Genomic DNA, 23,437 nt, shown 5'->3' on the forward strand with positions numbered 1-23,437 from the left:
GTGAAAAAGTGAACCCTAAAGGCTGAAAAAATCAGAAGGAAAAGAAAAAGCACCCAAAATGTGCTATTATTCTTTTAAATCTCATGATTTTAAGCCAATCTCAAGATTTTGGGAGCTTGACTATGATTTCTGAACACTTGGGGTTGGCAATACTGATCTAGCCTGATATAATTGTTCACCATCATTATGACAGCCTAAAAGTACCACTCCTGCCCACAAGTCCTATCAAGTATATCCAAGGGAAAGATGTAGGCTACCTTGTTCAGTGTATATTCACAAGCTGGATGTATCTTCTCTCTGATACATGTGTATAGCTGAGTGGTAATGGGAATAATTACATGCAAAAGAAGGGGAAAATGTGTCTCTGTAAACAGTTTAAGAATGGACATTGCACAAAGAGTATCAGCTTCACCTTGGAGCTAGATTCAAATGTATAGAGTTGCAAGAGTTGGTGTCATGGTGGAAGGCATTTTCCAAAGAAGCCTATGGGGTTTAGGTGTCCAACTTCCCTTGCCTTTCAATGAGATTTGGGCATCCAGGTCCCATATGTCCCATTGGAAGTGCCAATCTTTATTCCTACGGCATCTCTCACCAGTGGGCAATCACAGCTACAGTAACAAGAGGGTTGGTGTAGACTTCCAAAAGGGATTGACATGTCTGGACTTGAGACAACAATGCGTGTGGTCCTTTTAACTAATCTGAGCTAAACTTTATTAATGCACTTTGGAAAAATGTGTTCAAACTGCCACACTAATCAAGGTAAAGTAAGTCCTATGTTAATCAGCTACCCACTACTGTTCTAAAAGAAAACCAGACTAACGTGCGCATTTAATCATTTTTCTGATGCTTGTGGGAATTCTTTTTGTCTTTCTTTTTCTTTTCTTTTATTTTGTTTGGCGGATTTAGGCCGCAGTACTTGCTCACACACTAGGTGGCAGTGCCCACCACCACTGCCACCAATATCATCGTACCTGACTCTGCCACATCAGCAATGTTCACCCCTTGCTCTTGTGCCATGAAGCCCAGGACGGAAAAAATTGCGAAGCCAGACACAAAACTGGTACCACTGTTCAGGCATCCCAGCAGCAAACAGTCCCTAAGTCACACATATGTCATGGAGCAAGTTAATTCAAAAAAAAAATTTAACCCATTGTCCCTACTTATTTACATCATTTAGCTAAGACACTAAACCCCCTTGGTTAGAAACTTGCCTGTAACAGTTGTATTTATACTTGTTGTAACTTCCCAGGGATGTCATTGCTCCTAAGCAGATTGCATATGAGAAGAAGATTTGTGTCCCGGCATCTATCCAGACCTAAAAGAAAAGATGGAAGAAAGCATCATTAATGAAGGCAATCCCCATAGCAACATGCATCACAGTCAGTTAGTCAGTCAGTCAGGCTATGCAACAACAAAAATTGCTTCCACTGAGCCAGATATTGGGGCAAAGGAGGAGAAAAAAGAGAGCATCTCATTTTAAAATGACCACATCGTAAGGGAAAATAAATTGTTAGCATCAGAGTCCACTTGAAAACTTCACAGTTCTGTCAGCAATTCAAACAACCCTGCCTGAAAGATGGTCTATAATTCTAGTTTGTCTGCCATTCAGCTGATCCCTTCCTTACTGCACAACCATCAATGCTTTCCCAAAGGAATGGATAACACCAAGGCAGCTGTAAAGTCCTGTATACACTTGTATCTGATGAAGTTCGGTTAGAACCAGCCTACAGAGTCACTGGACTTCAAACACGAACACCCTGACTGTCACTTTTCCGAATGGCCTCATGTTGCTGCCCCAACCATACCTTTCAACCAGCGGTGGCACAAGGACAAACACTGCAGTTGCAGAGGGGACACAAGCATAACACAATGCATTTCTTTAACATCAATAACACCATTACTAACGTCAGTTCATGACTCATCAGCCTGATGGTATTAGTACAGTAACATGCAATACACAGTATCATTACAGTGAGAAACTCCAGCTTAATACATATGTGGTAACCCCTCCATCTATTCCTGACCATTCATGGCCATGTACTTCTCTCTACTAATACCGGGGGAAACATCCAGGAGGTCTGAATGGGGGGAAAGCAGCAGCTTTGTAGCACAGCTCTCCTACCATTGTCAGCCTCATCCACCTGAAAATACCACAGGGATCTCCTGGTGAAAGAAGATGAGCCTTTTCAATGGGGAGTCCACGATAGCTTAACTCTGGAGGGAGCTATGCCATCATGGAAGAGGGAGCCTGGGAGCTAAAAGAATCTGAATCTTTCCTGCGTTGTCAGTCATCACATTTTAGGGCATGAAGCTTACGGCTAATAACTCATAACATTTACATGCTACCAGGGAAGGAGGCAGATGCATGTCTGAATGGCTGGTGTAATGAAGGGCAGATCACAGAGACTGTTACATTTGGCTAAAAGAACAGGAGTATTTGTGGCACCTTAGAGACTAACAAATTTATTTCAGCATAAGCTTTTGTGGGCTACAGCTCACTTCTTCAGATGCATAGAATGGAACACACAGACAGGAGATATTTATACATACATTTGGCTAAGTTTCTTTCAAGGACACTTTACCTGCTTACTTACAGGGCCCAAATCCCCTTGGTATTTTGACTTTTTACTAGATAATCATTAGAAAAGAAACAACAAAGAAAGGCATTTTCACCCTATTATGCCTCCGTCCATCACTTTAAAAAAGTTACTGTTATCATTTGCATTTGTTTTTTGCTATTGGTTAGAGAGTTTTGCATTTCTCATGTGATTACCAAAGAGCTGGCAGTCAGCCTTTCACACATTGCTACACCAGTACCATGGAAATGAATAGTCTTTTCCTTTTCCAGTTGTAGCTTGCAGAGAAAAAACATTGCAACTCCTCTTACCCAGTGCTAAGCAGTCATCTTCCATGCATTCTCTCATGTGTTTGCATGAGAAAACAGATTTCTCACGTGTTTGCAATGGTTTTCATTTTTCCACTACTCTGTTCATTTCTCTCCCCAATGTCCTGCTCCTGAGAGGTGGTGGCAGAGTGAAACAGATACTCACAATTGCTCCTTGGTGTGCCATCTGCTACGCTCATATTTCTCATCTTTCTTTCAATTCCCTTCGAAACTAAAGACTATCCTCCTAAAAAAAATGTATCTCCCTTACCTTGTCCAGAGCCTAATACCAACAAGAAAGCTGAGATTCTATAACTGGACAGAGTCTACAGCCTCAGAGTCCTTTGACACAAAAATACACACACGGAAAGATGCATTAACACATTTAACAATGACCTTTTCAACCAGATACAATGGAAAAATACAACCCAGTTTTAATGTCCATGCTATATTTGGATTGATAAAGATCATGGAAAAAATCCCCCAACGTTGCACCACCACCACCCACCTCTAAATGTCCCTCTTGTTTCAGAGCACGGGAAGTCTCCCTGCTCCTACTTAGTGGTCCCATACCTGTGGATCTGCTAACCGTGATACATCAGGGTAAAGGTAAAATTTGATGCCCTCTGCAGCTCCAGGCAGGGTGACACCACGGATTAACAGCACAATAAGCATGACGAATGGGAATGTAGCAGTGAAGTACACAACCTGCCAAAACAAAGTGACAATATGTATAGTCCTTGACAATTAGTTTAGAAACAAAATATATAACTAGTGTCCTTTCAACCCAGAACCAAAACTGACGGAGATCCAGGAATTTTCAAATCCCCCTGGCATTTCATGAGGCTCAGATTTGAGTTTCTGGTTGTTTAAGCACGTTTTTAGTTAATCCTCTCTTCCACTCTCAACTGTCCTCTTGGCTTGTAGTGTTCAACTGGTGCCTTAAATTCCTCCAATCTTCAGTCTATGCAAAGATAAGAGTCTGGTCTGATTTGTCTCCAGGAAGTGGCTGTCTACATCTCCAGGCAAAGATGATGCTGGAACAGGGTGGTCTGCCCCTTTGAGGCCCACCGGGCCTGGAGCGCCCTGCTCTGTTTGGAGATAGTGCTTGTCTTAAAGGGAGCTATTCATGCCTGGGAGAGGGGCTTGTTTGACCCAGCTGGGAAGGAGTCAAGTGATTCCTATAAAAGGGCTGAAAAAGTACTGTTGAGGGAAGGAGCAGCAGGAAGCCTCCTGTGGTGGGCCCTGGAGCGGAAAGGAGAAAGGCCTCTGAACCCTGGAAGCAGGCTGAGATCAGGCTGAGTTTTGGTGTTAATGAGTTATTTATCTGAAGAATAAGCTATGCCCTGAAGGAAGGGCCTGAACCCATTTGAGTGAGCATTAGTCCTGCCGGCCAGCAGCCTACAGCTGCAAAGGCCTATTCTGCTGAGTGTTCACACTAGTTGCAATTTTCTTTTTGCCCCCTGCCACCTTCTCTTATCACAGGCTCACCTTTGGCAGTGAAGAGTAACAGTCTCCACTCCAAAGGGTCACTAATGGGTTATGTCAAGCTTCCTTTGAACCTTCCAGTGGAGGATCTCCAAGTACTTTACAAAAATAAGTGAATTTAGCCCTCTTGTAAGGTAGGTAAGAATTATTTTTCAGACAGGCATGCTGTGGCCTAGAGAGACTCACCCAAGGGGAGTGGGGGATAGCTCAGTGGTTTGAGTATTAGCCTACTAAACCCAGGGTTGCAAGATCAATCCTTGAGGGGGCCACTTAGGGATCTGGGGCAAAAATCAGTACTTGGCCCTGCTAGTGAAGGCAGGGGGCTAGACTCAACTACCCTTCAAGGTCCCTTCCAGTTCTGAGAAATTGGTATATCTCCTATTATTATTATTAGAGCAGAACCAGGAAATGAACTTCCCAGACACCTGCTCCAACCACTCCCCTAACCCACTGCCTCTGACAGGTTCTGGGGAGCAATTAAAGCATTTTTCTACCTATTCATCTAACTACTGGGAATGTAAGAAAGGTGTCACAGGCACGGGAACTAGGGATGCGGGGCATGCTCTAGCACCCCCAGGTTTTACGCAGGGTCCTGGCTGCCAGCCCCACGTTGAGTCCTGGCTGCCACCCCCTTCTCCCCCGAGTTCTGGGGCCCCAGCTGCCAGCCCCGCACCCAGAGTTGAATCTCTTATACTGCTATGCACTGCGCTACTTCTAATCTATCAGGCCAATATACATGTCTCTCTCATGATACAGGTGTTGCCATGTACCTTGCTAACAGGGAGGCAGCTTAGATATACACAAGATTACATGCAGAGACCAGTGAAGTCCATGAGCACTGAAGATTTTGCAGGCTTGTTCTATCTGAGAATACTGCTATCATCTGTATGGATTTTAAAGGCACTTCTCAGAAATAAAAAGGAATTCAGCTGAAAGGCTTTGGGAATGCTGGAGAGACAGAGTACGATACAACAGTTAAGAACTAAAGACTGAATCACCCAAACCTTGTGGGCACTATCTTCAGAACATAAGGCTGAGGGCTAGCCTAGAGGAGGGAAGCTTACTGGCATAGCTCTTCCATAATAACCCACATTCTACCCTGTTCTAAAATAAAAGGGACTTTATTCCATAATTACTCTGCTTTGTGAATGGAGTAATTATTCCTGAATAAAAGCACTTTTATGCTAAAACAGCGTGTCCACACAGGGAGCTATTCAGGAACAACTATTACAGAACAGTTATTTCAGAATAGCTATGCTGATCAATTTCCCTGGGCAGACAAGCACTAACACTCTATTGCAGATAATCTCTGCCTTCCAAAAAGGATTGGTTTCTTTTTTTCAATGGAGTCAGAAGTTTCTGCCAGGTAATTATAGCACTGTTGCCTTATTTAAAAGTACATTTTTGTTTTTCAACATTTAGTTTAATCAGGGAAAAGCTCCTGAGATGCATCCACAGGTCTGTTAAGTGTGTGCTAGGAGAGTAACCAGGAGAAATCAAAGCCGGCATTGATATTATACCTCAGGTAGCCAGACTGATAAAATTCAAAGAAAACCTTTTCATGCATATGGGTTTTCTTCCTTTTCCTCTTGGAACTCAGTAATATTTTTCATTGATAAATCATATGGATTATACATTAGCCTAGTTTCATCTAAAAACTTTCAAAAAGTTATTTACTTTTTGTCCTGTATGATCTCTTTTTATATAATCTTGACTCATAAAAATCCGTGCTCTCTAATAACAAGGCTGTGTCTGCATTCATAGGAACTCAGTGTTACACAATGGACTTCCCCCCCTGGGGGGCAGGAAATCCCCTGCATGATTGAAGGCATTTTTAGGCTCCAGCACTCTATACAAAATGTTCTCAAAACACTGGGCTATTATTTTTTGTGACTGTTTCTTTTGTTCAATATATTGCAACAAGATTTTGTTAAAAGATTATTTTTTCCCCTTCAGGAAGTTATTCATACATTGGAAAGCACTTAAGTGTGTAAAAAATTATCTATAAAATTAAACTATGGGCTAATCACTTATCCAATAACTCCAGGCCTACATTAGAGTTCTTCACTTTGCTTTGGCCTGATCCAAAGCCAGTGAAGTCAACAGGAATCTTTCCACTGACTTCAATGGGAGTCTTTCCATAGCCTTCAATGGACTTTTGACCAGGCCCTATGTCCTCAAAACGCAGTGGAGGAACAGATAGTAAATTCTGATTAAGTTCTGAGATACACCTAATTTCCAGAAAAAACTGCTGGTTATTTTATATTTTTTAACCATTCCTTTTTGCTTTTTTAACTTCAAAAGGTTCAGCGTTAATTTCCTGTCGCAGAAATACAAGAGCAGAGGGAACATTTCAGAGTCCAGTCTTGCATTTGTTGTGCATCTCAAGTCTATGGGAGTTTGGGATGCACAAGAAAACATACCCACCAAATAGATATTCAGCTGTTGTTTATTGGAAAACCCGTGGAAGTTCCCAGCAAACCTCTGAATTTTTCAAGTCACTGCAGCCCTTTGACCTTCTCAGACTAGCATACACCCTCGCTGATTTTGATTATGCTGGTGCATTATAGTGAGTGTTTGTTCTTTGTACACAATAAGCAGCTTGGAAAATCTTTTGGTGCTGTCTGAACTGTGGTGTGAATCAAACAGCCATCACGATCGCAAAAGGTACTCAGGAAATGCCTGTTTCCATTCTACTATTGCTGGGGAGATTACTATGCTCACTTTCATCGTGACCCTTGACAAGCCAACTCAACAGGTCATGCCAACCAGTGACAATAGGGAATACAACCATCTTCGGTCAGCACAGATTCAGAGGTGTGGAAGCTGCTCTTTGGGCCTAAAACTAGCAGGCGACCAGAAGGATAAGGTGCCATGTTTTTAATGAGGCCCTATGATAAAGTCAAAGGGAGAGAGAAATGATGGTGCAGAACCACTACCATATATTTAAAGAGGAAATAAATACCAGGCATCGTGTCGTTAATCGACAGTGTGGAAACTTCTGTACTTTGTTCCTGGTATGCTACTGGAATGGAATGAGGTTCAGATGCTGTCTAATTATTACCATATGCAATGGCGTGGTTTTGGAGTGCAGTGGTAAGGGCGTGGGGGAGGGGAAGAACCACAGATGGGTCCCATTCAACAAAGACCTCAGAGCACCCAAAGGTCTGGAGTCTGTGAATGTTTAATTACTGTGGCCTTCAGCAGGCATCTAAAATATAGAGTGTAGATATCAATGTTGTTGAACTTAGCCCTGAGCTCAATACGCCAAATAGGCCCTTCAGTGAGAGGCACACTCGAAATGACTGCATAAACAGGGCATCGATCTGAGTGTCAGAGCAGACCTTGGACAATGACCCTAGCGAAGAAGATGGTGCTGCTGTTTTAGGACGAACATTTTCATTAAATAAATGAGTGCTTAAAGTTAGGCTCCTAAATCTGTCTTTGGGCACCTAAATAAGTGGGCAGATTTTTCCAAAAGTGCTAAGCATCCAGCAGTTCTCAGTGACTTCAGTTTGTCCTCTCTGTGGATCCACTTATTCCAGTGGTACTGCACCAGAATTGAAGGTGGCTCTTTGGATGACATGTCATAGAAGCACACCGTGGTATAACTATTATTATTATGTAGGAAGAGGCAAGTAGTGTACCGCTCAGTAAAGCCTGAGGCACCTCTCCAGTATAGAGAGCACTGGCTAGATTCCACTGTCTTAAATGACGGTGTTTAAAAAGCTTGCTGAGTTGTCTTTATATGATTCTTGATGCCATTCCATTAATATTCGCTTGGTTCAGAGGCATTCTGTACTGTGGCACTGGCCAATGCCCTCCAACACCAGTCAAGTCCATCTCTTAATCAGCGTGAAAATACATTTTTTGCATGGAAGCTGTCGCTATTTATTGACAAAAGACACAGCCTAGTATTCACTGTACTGCTGACTTTTCTAAGGGAGTGATCGTAAAGGGGCAGACAGAGCACTTACTTTCCCAGTAGACTTGACGCCTTTCCAAATGCAGAAGAAACATATCACCCAGACAAAGAGAAGACACAGTGCTAAATCCCACTTGAGAACACCGACATCTTCAATCCCCGTAGACAAGCTCAGTACATTGCGCCTTAATGCATGAAAGGAAAAGAAGCAAGACAAGGATGCAACAAAGCAGTTAGTCAGGAGTTTTCTTATAAGCTCTGCAAGTTTACACACATTACTTATGGCAGTGACTGGACTGGTTGCACTTCAGAATTGCAATCTTATGCATATGTACTTGCTTAACTCAGCATTACTCATATGACTAAAGGTTTGCAGGATTAAGCCCTGGGTATGTCTGCTGTCTGTAGGATTCTTCTGACCAACATACTATACAGCATCTTGACCAAGGCTCCTTTTGGAAGCTAATGATCATATAAGTATGTTGCAATTGTTGAAGTTATTTACTATAATTGTTCTTCATGGAGACAGAAGCCAGACCTCTACTGCAGTGGTTCTCAAAGCCAGTCCATGCTGGGTCCACAGGTTCGGCCGATCGCGGCTCCTACTGGCCGCGGTTCGCCGTTCCAGGCCAATGGGGGCTGCGGGAAGCAGCGCGGGCCGAGGAATGTGCTGGCCACCGCTTCCCACAGCCCCCATTGGCCTGGAGCAGTGAACCGCGGCCAGTGGGAGCTGCAATCAGCCAAACCTGTGGACGCAGCAGATAAACAAACCAGCCCGGTCCGCCAGGGGCTTTCCCTGAATAAGTGGTGGACCGGCTTTGAGAACCACTGCTCTGCCGGCATCTTTATCAAAACAGCCTTGAAGCCAGTGTACTTGTATGTCAATATCACCCATAATGTCTGACAGACTTATTCTAAAAGGCCACAATACATCGGTGTTTTCTTTTCAGTCTGTTAGGCTGACTATCATTATAGAGATCAGAGACAATAGTGAGACAAGTTAACACATTAGGGAGTTCAGTTTGCAGTGCAGAGCCTGGATTTGTTACCATTTCTGTTACTCTTTCAATTTATCTTGGCTCAGATGCATGCAAACATTACTGGTGAGTGCCAAGGGTAGTCAATGTCATCACAAGTAGGTCCTTGTTTAGGTGACCAGGGATATTTGATAAACTTTATTTAGTTATTCAACTTAGAAAATAAACACAAATTTCTACTGGGGAGGCAAAAACATGAGCATCAGAATTGCTAGGTTCATAAAAACAAGTTTTTATTAACTTCTTTCTTTTGTCAATTTCCATGGGTAAGAACAAATATCGAAATAAAACTTCTTCCTTTCCTTTCTCTGGCAATGTACACACTCCAAATGGCACGTTCATCACTTTCTCTAAGGTGAAGAGGCTTTACTCATTGCCTACAATAAAGGACCAAATCCTGAAGTCCTGATTCAGTTTTTCTTACTAATTCCTTACTTAAGCAAAACTGCTGAAATCAGTGGGACATGTCCTGAACTCGTCATGCAAGACTTTCACTGTAGTCAATGAAAGTGTTGGAACTGCAGGACATTGTCCATGGACGAATTTGTTCAATAAAAGAATGCCGCTGAGTTTTGTTTTTTGCCCAACAATGAGTCAGCAGCCAACCTTTACCCATTATCAGGAGTGCAAGGGGCACACCAGGTCAGTGTGTCTGCACATGCAGATGAGGTACACAAGTTTAGTGTAAACAGATTTTTGTCAGGATAAAAACATTTACCAAACCCTGCAAGATCATAACAATCTGATGCACTAAGCTTCACCCCCATCCTCACCCCCTCTCCCACTATCCCAGGTCTCTCAAGCTTTTTTGTTCCCAATGGAAAAAACAATAACAATAAATAAAACCAATGACCTAAAAGTGCTATACATTTTTGATAATAAAAAGAAACGGACCAGTTTAGAAGGCCCCAAATGGTTGCCTTTTTTAAATATTAGCTTGCAAAATTGTTACAATAATTTGAGCGTGTGTGTGTGTGTGTGTGTGTGTGTGTGTGTGTGTGTGCTCAGAACTAAATGCTTTACATTTTTTAAACATTTTTTTGAGTGTATTTGGTGCTGTGGAAAAAGACTCATGGAACTCAATAGAACAGATGGTCCTCAAACAGTGTAGCTACTCAGTAATAATAGCAACCCTATGATAACAAACAATTATATAATTCTGCAGTCCTTGCTCACATGAGTGAGTCCTTGCTCACTGGAGTCAGCAGCAGCAGGATCCAGCCCGGTGTGTGTATGTGGAAGAAGAAAATGAAGCCTAACTTTCTAAGCTGAAAGACAGTTTGGAATAACATGCTAATAAGCAACCAGCATGACTTGGGGCAAGAAAACACTGAATAGCCTTTTTCCTTTCGGAAACTGGAGATCTGTGAATGTATGTGGCTAAGACTGTATGTGGCATGTTCCATGAACCACTCTTTGTTTTTCTCTTATAGATTCAAAAGCAGATGGCCTCCTTACCTAGAATGGACCCAGGATTCTGGGCTCACATTCTATGGAAGAGAACAGAATCTGCTAGGAGCCAGGTAGATTTTTCTTTTATATAGGACTAGTCAAGTGCACTGTTTGATGTGCTCCCTTGCTGTCTTCAGCCACCCTATCCTGCAAAGGTAGAATACCATGGAGCCAATTCAGCACACACTACTACAGTGTTTGCATTAGGTTTTGTCAGGCAACCAAAACCAACATATTTCTGTAGCAGAAGCACTTCAGTCTGCATCTGTAACACCTTTATAATTTCATTCCTAGGTGGAGTAAGAAATGTATTGCACAACAGCTTTGATGATATGAACAAACTTCCATTAGCAAGCCTGCATATCAAACATAGATTCTTGGGCTTTTTTTCACAGAGGCAGTATGGACTAATATCACAAAGAATGTAAAAACAGGAGTTGTAACTGGTTCCAGAATGTGCACAAAAATAGAATGAGCGGAGTCAGGCAATCCTTGAAGGGTGTCTCATGTCAATTAATCACATGAATGCCATCAGGACATTTCATACCAAGAGAGAGGAAGTGCTTTTTAACACAGAACGAGCAATAACAACTAGTACTATAATCAGGTGTATAAGGAACTCACTAAAGGGAATGCTATGAAAGAAGCAATTTCATAAATCTTATTTGCCTCCAAGGGCACATAAGACTAAGTCGGATTTTGTTTAGTTTTGTTTTCCTTTCCTCGGGGTTACATGCCAGGAACATGTGACAGGCTTTCTTGGATTTGGATGAACAAGGTCTGCTGATTACCAGCCATTTATAAACATTTGGTCAGCATCAGACAATCAGAGCTCTTGTTTAATGGGAGCTGTCCCATAATTCTCACCCCTTTTGCGTTACTGCACTTGTAAGACTTTAAAATTCAGAACTTTAAAAGAAAATCTGAAGAAATAAGACCTAAAGCACATGATAGCAAGATGTAAGTCTCCTGAGATAAAGCCAGATTTGCTTAACCCCTTTTACTGCTGCTCAAGTAAGCATGTGATTTGCACAGAATGTTAATTCAGATTAACTAAAATGTCAGGCTCCACAGTATGTCCAGCAGGATAGGGAAGGGGCACGTCATTCAGCACGAAGAGGCTAATGTATCAGTGGGGCCAATTATGTCAGTGTGGTGTCAGTTTTACCATGCACTAGTGATGAAGATAACCACATCCGTTTCCTAGCTTGAAAAGGGCATTTAGTTTCAGAAACAAAAAATTAAATATTAACTGTACCACAAAACAGTGTGGATTCCTTCAATCACAGGATAATAGCCTCTTCTCCAAGCATTGTGGGCTTTTTGTATGACTGTTAATGCTTGAGCACTGAGTGGCAAATATAAATATCTCGTGGGCGACAAGTTTCCTAGCTGACTGGCTCCTAAGGAAAAGGGCTTTATTTTCAGAATCACATATTGCATGTACAACTAGCATTTGCACACACTTTGGGGCCACAAGCAGGGCCACCCAGAAGATTCAGGGGGGCTGGGGAAAAGCGGGGGAGCAGCAGCACTTGTACTCACCCAGCGGCGGTCCGGGTCTTCAGCGGCATTTCGACAGCGGGGGGCCCTTCAGTGCTGCCAGAGAGGTGGAGCGACTGAAGGGCTCCCTGCCGCCAAAATGTCACTGAAGACCTGGACTGCTGCCGGGCCAGGGCTCGTGGGACCCCTGCGGGGCCCGGGGCAAACTGCCCCACTTGCCCCCTCCTTGGGCAGCCCTGGCCACAAGGATGCTAGACTCTGCATGTGCAAAATACGTGTGTTAAGGCTCAAAAAGTGTGTATATGGGGGCCATGGTGGTGCACAAGGAGAAGCAATGTTGAAGTCCCAATAAAACTCAGGCCCGAAGAGTCCACCAAGACCAGTAAGGTTGACAACGCAAATTATTGTTAACTGTCCCCAGATTATGTTATTGTGTTTCTTGAAAGAAGTCTGTGTCTTCTCTCCTTCATTCAGACATGACTAGGTCATTCTTACAGCTGTGGGACTGCAGGGTCTCATTGATGAGATATTTAAGACTGAGGCAATAACACAAGCTTTTAAAAATAAAAATGATAAGGGCCAATGATCTTATTCCCATGGATGAGTGAAGTTTGGCAGGTAGCCTTACAAGATGATATTCCTCTACCTTCCAGGGTAAAACTCCTCCTGGACACTGGGCTCCTCCTAGCCTATTCAGATAGCTGACTAACAGTGGTAGCATGGCCTCTCACGGCAGAATATCTGGCGGCAGCTATATTTTTACCTGAGAAACCTGGCTGGTTTGTACCATTGCCTTTTATCAAAGACTTTAGGGAGCTGGGAGCGAATGGAGATTAAAAATAATGTACTGTATAAAGTCTGGCCTGGCCTTAGATATGGTATATTGAAAGGTGCCCATTAACACTTTAACTCTTTAATATGCATTCTTGTATAGAAAGGAATCGAGGTCCTTTTTTTTTTTTTTTTACTTCTCCTGTAAGAGTTGTCAGTTCTAAACACGGCTTGTCTCGTGATGGTATGGTTTAACGCAAGAGGGAATAATGGTCGACGAGGGCAGTGCATGCACACCAACAGTATCCTGGAGCCAAACTCCTCCCTGGCATAACTCCATTGAAGCCAGAGATGTATCTGGCCTATGATGTTTAACATGGCTGTTTGAGCATAGAAGTTAATGAGGCTGCCAGGTGCAGAAGGAATTGCCCATAAGGGTATGTCTGCACTTGGAGCTGGGGGTGTGATTCCCAGCTCAGGGAAATGTACTCACCACTAGCTCTCGTCCAGCTAGCGAACTACAATAGAAGGAATCTGCAGCAGTATGGATGGCAGGACGGGTTAGCTGCAGTGAATACGTACCCATCCAAGGCCATAGGCATGTACTCGGGGCAGCTAGCCCACCCTCTTGTCTGTGCTGTCATAGCTCAATGAGAGCTAGTACAAGTAGATCTGCTTGAGTTGAGAACCACACCTCCAGCTCCAAGTATATCCTATGGGTTCTAATCATTGACTTTTCGTAAGTTGTCCTTGTTCCGCATGTGCAGAAAAGTATAACTAGGTTCAGAAAAGAATGAGATCGGTGCAAGGAGGATAGGTCCATCAATGGCTACTAGCCAAGATGGTCAGGGCTGCAACCTCATGCTCTGGATGTCCCTAAACTTCTGACTGTCAAAAGCTGGAACTGGACAACAGGAGATGGATCACTTGATGATTGCCCTGGTCTGTTCATTCCCTCTGAAGCATCTGGCACTGGCCACTGTCAGAAGACAGGATACTGAGCTGGATAGCCTTTGGGCTGACTCATATGGGTATTCTTATGTAAAAGTGAGACAGCATAAGCTTAACAGAGCTGAGGAAGATAGAGGTAAGGAGAAGGCAGTGCAAAAGATACAGGGAGTCCTTCTTCATGCTTAGATGTTTGCAAGACCTCTTTAGTCTGATTTGTTATCCACACTAGAAGATTGCATTTTGTCCTGTTCCAGTTGGTCTTTGACTTCCTGATGTGGAATATCTGTCTAGCACAGGGGTCGGCAACCTTTCAGAAGTGGTGTGCCGAGTCTTCATTTATTCACTTTAATTTAAGGTTTCACATGCCGGTAATACATTTTAATGTTTTTTAGAAGGTCTCTCTCTCTCTAAGTCTATATATTATATAACTAAACTAGTGTTGTATTGTAAAATAAACAAGGTTTTCAAAATGTTTAAGAAGCTTCATTTAAAATTAAATTAAAATGTTGATCTTACACCGACGGCCCACTCAGCCCACTGCTGGTCTGGGGTTCTGTTCACCTAGGCCGGCAGCGGACTGAGTGGGGCCTGCGTCCGGGACCCTGGCGGGCAAGGAACTGGCAGCCAGAACGCCAGACCCAGGCTGTGCGGGAACAGCGACAGGGACCCCAGATCGGCAGTGGGCTGAGCGGCTCAGCCCGCTGCCGCTCAGGGGTTCCATCCACCAGTTCCTGCCAGCCAGGATCCTGGCTGCCAGAGCCATTCAGCCCGCTGCTGGTCTGGGGTCCTGGCCCTGCCCACATACAGTGGGTACCTACCTTCTCCCTGGTTCTGGCCCATTCTCTTCCTCTCTGCACTGAGCTGAGGGTGGGAGTGCACCGAGCACAGGGCTGGGGGTGAAGCAGCAGGCTGGGGATTGGGGTAAAGGATCTGGCCAGGAGCTAGAATGAGAAAGGGGGCTCAGGGTTGGGGCAGGAGATTTGGGTGTGAAGCGCTTACCTGGGCAGCTCCCATTTGGTGTGAGGGGTGCATGTGGGAATGTGAGTTTGGGGGTGGGGGGTGCAGGAGCTCCTGTTTGGTGCTCAGGGTGGGGGTGGGGATGTGCGGGGTGCAAGAGTCAGGATGTGGGGGGTGCATAGGGTGTAGAGGGGACTAGGTATGTGGGGAGGGTGTAAGAGTCAGGAAACAGGGCTGGGGGCATGTGAGGGTGGTGCAGGTGTCAGGGCATGGAGTGTGGGGGGCCTGGGTTTGTGTGGGATGTCAGAGTCAGGGCTGGGGTCTGGGGTGTGGATGTGAAGGAGTCAAGTAGAGGGCTGGGTGTGTGTGAGGGGGATACAGGGCTTAGGGGAGGGGCCTGGAGGGTGTGCGGGGCTACAGGGCTCAGGGCAGAGGGCTGGGTGTGTGTATGGGGGGGCAGGGCAGAGGGCTAGGGTGTGGGCTGGGGTCGTGGGGTGCTCACAACAGGGGGCTGGAGGGGATATGCCCTGATTCCACCACTCCCTTCTCCAAGGCCCTGCCCCTGCTTCTTCTCTGCCTCTGCCGAGAGCAGAGAGCACACTGACTCTGCTCCTCCCCCACCCCATCCCTCACAAGGGCCATCAGCTGATCAGCCTGCAGGGAGGGAGGGACAGAGAGGAGGAGGAGGGGCAGGAACCCAGCGCACTGTGGGAAGAGGCAGGGGAGCCGGCAGGACCAAACTTCTGCCCCCTACCCCCGCGGCAGGGGTGGGGGGGCGGAGAAGAATGGGCCGGGCCGTGCAGGATTTTTAACGGCATGCTGCTGCATGTTGCACTCGTGCTATAGGTTGCCGACCCCCGGTCTAGCAAATCATTTCAACTCCCCATATCTTTAGAGGGACCAGTCCACCACCCAGGAAATCAGAACTGGGAAAGTAACTGCCATGTAGCGCAGAAACTCAGTGCTAATGACACACTGAAAAAATTGGTAATACAAGATGCACTCTGTCAGTTACACCAATCACCTGATGGTCCAAGACCTACTCTACATTACTGGCTCATCTGCAGCTCTTGGGTTACAAGTTTCAGCACAGTTCTAGGATTCTTTTTCCAAATGTAACACCTGCCAAATATTTGCAGCGTGGATGTCATTTCTGGTGTGGCAACTAGCTTACGTTTATTTATAAAATACAGAAGGGCGTTCAAGTTGATTCAAGGAGTGAAACTGGAATTTAAGTGGCCTGAAGAAGTCAACCTGGGATCGAAGCATATGCTACACTTAATAAACCACCAGGGCAAGCCAAGCAGGTAAATAATCTCTGAATCTGTTCTTTGGGGTCTTATATCACACAGATCTTCTTTGAATTCCCTTTTATTCTGCAAATTTTTGATGCCTGTGCAAATACATTGTTTGCAGAGGTGCCTCTCCATTCAGAAATCAGATTGTGCAAAACAGAATTTATAATGTGAAACGCAGAAGAAACTGTGACAAGAAGCTTAAGCCTGATAAACTCCAGGCTTCTGGCAAAAGCAAGATGTTCTTCTAGGTTACACAGTAGGCTGGTGCAAGACAAATGATCACAGAAAAGTACAATAACGGGCAGTGTTGAATATCTCTGCCAGTTTTCTTTGCCATGTTATTGGCTGGCATCTTCGCCAGGTTAGTAAGTGATTTGTTATACATTTAGAAAGTGTATTAACAAGGAAGGGCAGGAGAAAGGCAACAACAGCTGTGCTCACAAAACCATAATTAATGGTCTGTCGTTGTTTCCATTGTAAACTCCTATTCTCAAGGTACTTGTAAGTGAAGTGTTCCAAACTGATGTCTGATATAGAGAATCACACCCCAGAGATGAATGGGTATTTTTCAAATAAAAACCAAAACCAAAATCCTTTCAAACCAAGACAGGTTTGAGGAGACTTGCTGTACTCTATTGGGTGAACCTATGCATTTATATACACTACATATGAATATCTTTTGGCCCAGATACACAGTGGTATTTAGGCATCTAAATTAGGTGCCTAAATACCCTTGCAGATCTGGGCCTTTGTGCCTCCTCTCACATTCCTACACCCTTCAATGAAAAATAAGAGGTTTAATGTAATATTTAGAAGTTCACTTCTCTCCAGAAGCAAAGAAAATCACAATTAAATGTACCAAGTATCAGAGGGGTAGCCATGTTAGTCTGTATCCACAAAAACAACGAGGAGTCCGGTGGCACCTTAAAGACTAACAGATTTATTAGGGCATACGTTTTCGTGGGAAAAAAACCCGCTTCTTCAGACTCCTCATTGTTTTTACAATTTAGGGTACATCTATACTACCCACCAGATTGGTGAGTAGTGATCAATCTATCGGGGATTATCGCGTCTAGTGTAGACGCGATACATCAATCCCCGATTGCTCTGCCATTGACTCCTGTACTCCACCATGGTGAGAGGAGGAAGCGACGTCAATGGGGGAGCAGTGGCAGTCGACCTCGCGCCGTGAGGATGCGAGGTAAGTCGACCTAAGATACGTCAACTTCAGCTATGCCGAAGTTGTGGATCTTAGGTCGATCCCTCCCCCAGTGTAAAGCAGGCCTAAATGTATGATTGAAAACCCAGGCTGTTCATTATCCATTAACTCTGATCATTGTTCTTTTTTTCACAAGGATCTGAGAAGACTGAGCTATCTTCTATGCCACAGGTCAAATACAATGGATTTAGTGAAATCCATGGCATTGCAGCCCTTACAGTAGGTCTGAATTTACCCTCATGTGTGCAGCAATACCCAAGTACCACAAGAATTAAGACAATACTGTTAGCACAAGCTTGCACTTTCACTTGCTTTTGTGGGTTCAAATAAGATCCTTAACGTTACTTTAGAAGTAGTTTCTGAGGCTGGATTTTTGTTTTGAGGCTGGGTTTTTGCAGCCATACCACCTTAGGCTAAGATCTCAGAAGCTAGAACAGTTGGGTATTGTTAGTACCTGGATGGGATAACACAAAGGACTGGCCAGGATCAGTGCTGCACATTGCATTTGGCATTAAGAAGGTAGGGTGATCAGATAACAAGTGTGAAAAATAGGGACAGGGGTTGGGGAGTAATAGGTACCTTTATAAGAAAAAGCCCCTAATACTGGGACTGTCCATATAAAATCGAGACATCTGGTCACCCTATATGAAGGTGACACTATGGCCTTATCTATGCTTGGGTATAACCCTGATTCAGCACCCTGGCTTGCTGTTGTCTACACTTTGGGGTCAGCATCAGTGCACCCTCTCTAATTGCTGGCCATCAATTATTCAGTCAGGCTATAGGCAAGGCCTCCAACCTAGATCTATTCATTTTCCCGTATTCAAAATTCCCCATGGAGTTTCAATAGAAGAAGCTATTTGCATTTATGATTTCTGTCCTTTAAATAAAGTGCTCTAAAAGATAATAATGCAAGTCCTTACTCCCAAAACTCTGTGACGGGCGAAGTGAAGTTCGTAATGTTCAATGACAACCAGAGTGTTTTGTTCTTCCTGAGAGTGTCTTCCACGCAAGTAGGTGTGTTCCACTTCTGACCACAAAGTGACCAAGGTAGGATGCTCTGAAATGACTGGAACAGATAGTACACTCCCCAAGCCAGGATGACGATGTAGTACACATTCAGAAGGGACACAATCACTATGGAAGCATAACCGATTCCTAATACAAAATAAATAAATAAAGCACATAAATAATGGTCACTTATTGTTCCAACACTATGAAATCTCAGATATTTAAAGTTATTTTTAATACTCTGTGGATTTAAATCCTGGTGTAGGATATACCACTATTAGAAACTGAATCCCATTAAACAACACATGCAACTAAAGCATAATCAAGCTATTGTCACTGATTCTCACTAGCACCAGTGTTTGCAGCGGTGTTAATAAGATCTTTGGGAAGAAGGTTCAGTGGATGTGCAAAATAAGACGAGTATTTAAAAATTCCAAAGCGAGTGAAGTGAAAGCCATAGTCTAGGCACTCATTTCTCTTTTGCAAAGAAAGTCTGCTATTTGTGCTTGTTATTACTAATGAGATCAATGTTTAACTCTGCTATCAATACTTGACAATAAAAAATGTCCCTTGTTTGTTTTTAAACACAGGGTCATGGGCAGATAAGGCCACGTCCTCCACAACTTAAAATGGCAGTCAAGGAGGTGATGGAATGCAGCTCTGGCAGAATTAAATTCCGAAACTATTCTGTGGGTCTGACTCCTCTCACACCATCGTAATCTCATTGGCATTAGTTCTGATTTATACCTCTGTGTCAGAGGAGAACCAGTCTCTTTGTTTAAAATAAGAAACAAAAGGCCTGTATACAGATCCTTCTTCTGATACCTTTTGACCACTAGTATTTAGAATCTTAAAGGGCTTTCTGAAGCTAATGTTCCATTTAGGAATGGGAGTGAGAAAAACTGTTTTCTCAACAAAGACTTACAATAGTTTGTAAAATGAATGAATTAATGAATGAATTACATTAAATAAATAGGTTTATATGAAAGGTGTTTACTGATATACTGTGTCAACACCTGGCAGATCTGCCTTATACTGCACAGCCTTAAACCGTATTGCAATGTGATTCTCCACAGCCAAGAATTTTGTGCTGAGTGCAACCCCCTCCCCCCGCCCACATAGAGTGTACTAGCTATTCTACAGTTCAGTCAGAACATTCACTTAGCCATATTATTAGAACCATAAATTTCCTTTTCCAGGGATACCAAGGTGATTTTTAGTTAAACCAAGAGCATTCCCTTCTCCCCCCATCCCATGGCCTAGTGAGAGGGGAGGGAGAAAAGAAAGGGGTGTAAATCAGGATAATTCCACTGACTTCAGCATAACAGCTGAGAATTTGGCCCATTGGATACGATCTTACTTACTTGGGTAGTTCCATTCATTTCAAGGAGTAAGATACTGCTTAGGATCAGTAAGGGTGGCAGAATCAAGGCCTAAGTCAATTTAAGGTGCCCATTCCCACTTAAATTTTGAAAAGGAAAGTAGTGCATCTCTAGCTATCCAGTGTAATCACTCATAATTAATGGGGGTTAATTCTAACAAATCAGTTCATTTCCCAGTGTCTCTCTGAAGCCAGTCAATGTGTGGGATGCAGTTAGGGGTTCTAAAGGATGTTGGTAACCTGCTTTTAATTTTATATTCCCATTAAATTTCAGAGTGGCATTAGCACAATTCTTGTGAACGGCAAGTGTTTCTTCATTTGTTGGCAAATGTCCTTTAATAATAGTATGGAGCAATCAGAGTTGTTTTTCACAGTCTGATCTAATTATTGCAAAAGCTCTATGCCAGAATCTTTCCACAGAAAGCCATTCACATTCCCGCTGTGCATGTAATATAACTGTGATGCCAATGGCAAGGTTTTGCATAGCAAAAAGGGTTTGGTTTCCAGTCCAGGGTAATATTTGGAAAGGCACTTTCGCAAAAGGATATGAGAGTATGGAAAAGATTCTGATCCCCTAGTATTTCAAGGGAACACTACCTTCTCCAACTCTCAGCAACACAATGTGAAATGCCCTCTCTCTTTCTCACAGATTGCACAGCCTCTTGCTGTGGGCCTATTTAGAGCACAACATGCAATTTCTTTCTTATTTATTGGCACTTCTGTCAGTTAACAAGATGACAGCAACAAAAATTAATACTGTGATTTCTCCTTTATACTCTCAGACTTCTACCTTTCCAGGAACCAATATCCTATAGTCAGCTATTACCACAAATAGCAGCTCTGATGGACATGAAGGGAATATACTTGCCCCCTGTTTTTTAAGCAATAAACCACAACGAAGGTGCACCTTAGAGACCTGATCCAAAGACCACTGAAATCAATGGGAGTCCCTTTCTAGGATCAGGCCCTAATATCTGAGGATTTAAGTGCAGCTTAAGTGGTATATATGCCTCATGGTGGCCCTCTGCCCAGGGGTGAACTTCCCCCATGGTGTATTCAGTGCTTCAGCAAAGCACTTAAACACATTCACAGTGCTAAACAGCTGAGTAATCCCATTCTTATGTACAAAGGCAGTTCAATTTATGCATAAACCCCACAGTAGCAATCTTTGGCAATGTTTAAGGGCTTTGATGAACTGGGGCCTTGGTGTTGAAAAAATGAGAGTTGAAAGCATTCCACACTTTGCAGGACTGGTTGCCGAAATGGAAATTACCCATTAATAACATCTTCTGCCATTGGTGCGTCTAGCAGAGCTGTTTTGAAAATTTCCAAGTAACATGTCATTACGTTCATTAACTGTGTCTTGTGTCATGATATGGCAGGAAAATAACTAACCAGTGAAAATAGGGCAGATCTTTTCCCAGCACGTAATTCCTCCTTCAGAGGTATACTGTCCTAGCGCCACCTCCAGGAAAAACACAGGAAGACCTCCCCCAAACAAGAAAATGAAATAAGGTATAAGAAATGCACCTGTAGAGAAAACACAATGATGCACAATAAAGATTAAGAGAATTCAAAATGAAGAATAATACACATGCTGCGGTAGACATATGTAACAGGGAAACACATTTGATACCCTTGTGTACCCATATAACAATTTTACTTTTCTGGGATTATTTCCCCTGTTCAAAGATTAAAAATAGAATGGTTAAAAAACAAAGTGAAAAGGCATTTTCATTCCTTTTTAAAGTGAACATCTATAAAGATGATGAGGATTAGATCTACTTTCATTTCATTTAAGCTAAAACAGTATTTTTATTTAAAACCCAAAAGAAATGTTCATTGCATGTCTTGCCTTTGTTGCACCACTATAAATTTGGAGTAGCACCATTAATTGGAGTTATTCTACATTTACACTGAGAATATTGATCCATATAATTAATGTATATATTTATTTTTAAGTTAAAAGTGAAGTTCAACTATAATAATAGTAAAATTCAAGGTTGTTGGGTATTTTCATAACAGAGCTTGAATATTACCTATGAAATAATAAAGTGATTTCTCCTACAGGTTGGGAAAGAGAAAAGAGATTGTTACGGTTATTTCGATTTTAAATATGTGAGAGACACTCCGATGCTACAGTATTGGAAGGATGGATGGTTGGACGAATGTATAGCTGAATGAAAAGGAATTAGAAAGAGAGAGAAAAATACTCACCTCCGCCATTTTTATAGCAGAGATACGGAAATCGCCAGACATTGCCTAAACCAATAAATCCACCAGCCACGGACAGCAGAAAATCAATCTTACTCGCCCACTTCTCCCGTTGAGGCGGCTTCCCCTCTGCCTCATCCTCAGGGCGTGTCCCAGGGCTCTTGCCAGGGGAAGGTTTGAGGATGTCCTTGTGGAAATCTTTCAAACATTGCAACTTCTCCTTTGTTGCCATGTTTCTGGTTTCTAAAGAGAAAAAATGGCATGAATGTATTAAACAGATATTATTGGAAGAACTCCAATGTACAAAACTTCTTTTACCAAACTAAGTTCCCTCAAAGGTCACCCATTACTAATGCACACGTTTCCTTTACTGACCAGGATACAAATAAGCCTCATAAAGTACACAGAAGTCTCCACCTATGCAAGACCTTGTCGGAATATGATGCAAACACTTCCTGTGCTTGATCCAACACTCAGAGGTGAAAGGAAGCCGGTACAGTATGGTACGGCGTACCAGTAAGAGCCAGTACACAGCCCACATCACTGGCAGGGCCACTGATGGGGGAGGAGGCAAAAACGGGCAGCTTCCTCCAGACCCGGCAATTTAAAAGGGCTTGGGGCTCCTGGCAGCAGCTGGAGCCTCTGGCCCTTTAAATCACCGCCAGCGCACCAGGGATCCCGGCTGCCTCTACCGCTACCATGGGGCTCCGGCAGCAATTTAAAAGGCCTGGGGCTCCCAGCCGCCACTACTGCTACCGCGCCAGCAGCCGGAGCCCCGGGCCCTTTAAATCACCCCTGGAGCCCCAGGCGGTGCGGGCCGAGCAGTGCTGAAGGGCTGGCTGGGGGAGTCTGGCCCCAGCCCTGCCTCTTCTGCCCAAGGCCCCGCCCTTTCGGGGGCGCAGAGGTCCCCCCCCCCCGTTGCTCAGGACCCTGGCTGCCCTGCGTACCAGTAAGTCTCTTAAGTTACTTTTACCCCTGCCAACACTCCACTGACTCAGACTCCCACTGACAACACTGGGCATGGGATCAGGCCAGTGAGCACTGAGAGGCTGTGTACATTGGCACTGGAGCCTCACTGCTCTAAGAGGGTGACAGCTGCCAGATTTAGGAGGCGTAAAAGATGTGCAGTCCTTGTGTGCTGACTAGCTGCAGGCAGTGGGTGTATAGGGAACGCATGCTGCACCAGTAAGTGATGGTGCTAAGCCTCAGCACCCCCGACAGCAGAGATAGTTAACAGGCTGAGTGCGGGCCAAATCCAGACTGCCGGACACTTTTGAACGGACCAGAAAATCTTTTTATTGTCCTTGTTGTTATTGCAGTGTGAAAAATGTTTCTCTGGAGTCTGG

The 23,437-nt window shown here is 43.8% G+C and overlaps 1 protein-coding gene across 9 annotated transcripts in view; it reads right to left on the reverse strand.

Moving 5' to 3' along the window:
- Nucleotides 1-23,437, reverse strand: part of SLC6A6 (solute carrier family 6 member 6) — a 70,188-nt gene that overhangs the window by 17,877 nt on the left and 28,874 nt on the right. For all 9 annotated transcript variants that reach the window (XM_050958371.1, XM_050958377.1, XM_050958380.1 and 6 more), the window contains 7 exons: nucleotides 22,095-22,334; nucleotides 21,273-21,407; nucleotides 18,409-18,643; nucleotides 8,350-8,482; nucleotides 3,458-3,592; nucleotides 1,212-1,315; nucleotides 972-1,096 (listed from right to left, as the gene is read on the reverse strand). In XM_050958371.1, coding sequence (XP_050814328.1) covers nucleotides 972-1,096; nucleotides 1,212-1,315; nucleotides 3,458-3,592; nucleotides 8,350-8,482; nucleotides 18,409-18,643; nucleotides 21,273-21,407; nucleotides 22,095-22,334 — 1,107 coding nt within the window. The remainder of the gene's footprint in view (nucleotides 1-971; nucleotides 1,097-1,211; nucleotides 1,316-3,457; nucleotides 3,593-8,349; nucleotides 8,483-18,408; nucleotides 18,644-21,272; nucleotides 21,408-22,094; nucleotides 22,335-23,437) is intronic.

Source organism: Gopherus flavomarginatus, chromosome 6 (genome assembly GCF_025201925.1).
Source record: "Gopherus flavomarginatus isolate rGopFla2 chromosome 6, rGopFla2.mat.asm, whole genome shotgun sequence".
NCBI classification, from domain to species: Eukaryota; Metazoa; Chordata; order Testudines; family Testudinidae; genus Gopherus; species Gopherus flavomarginatus.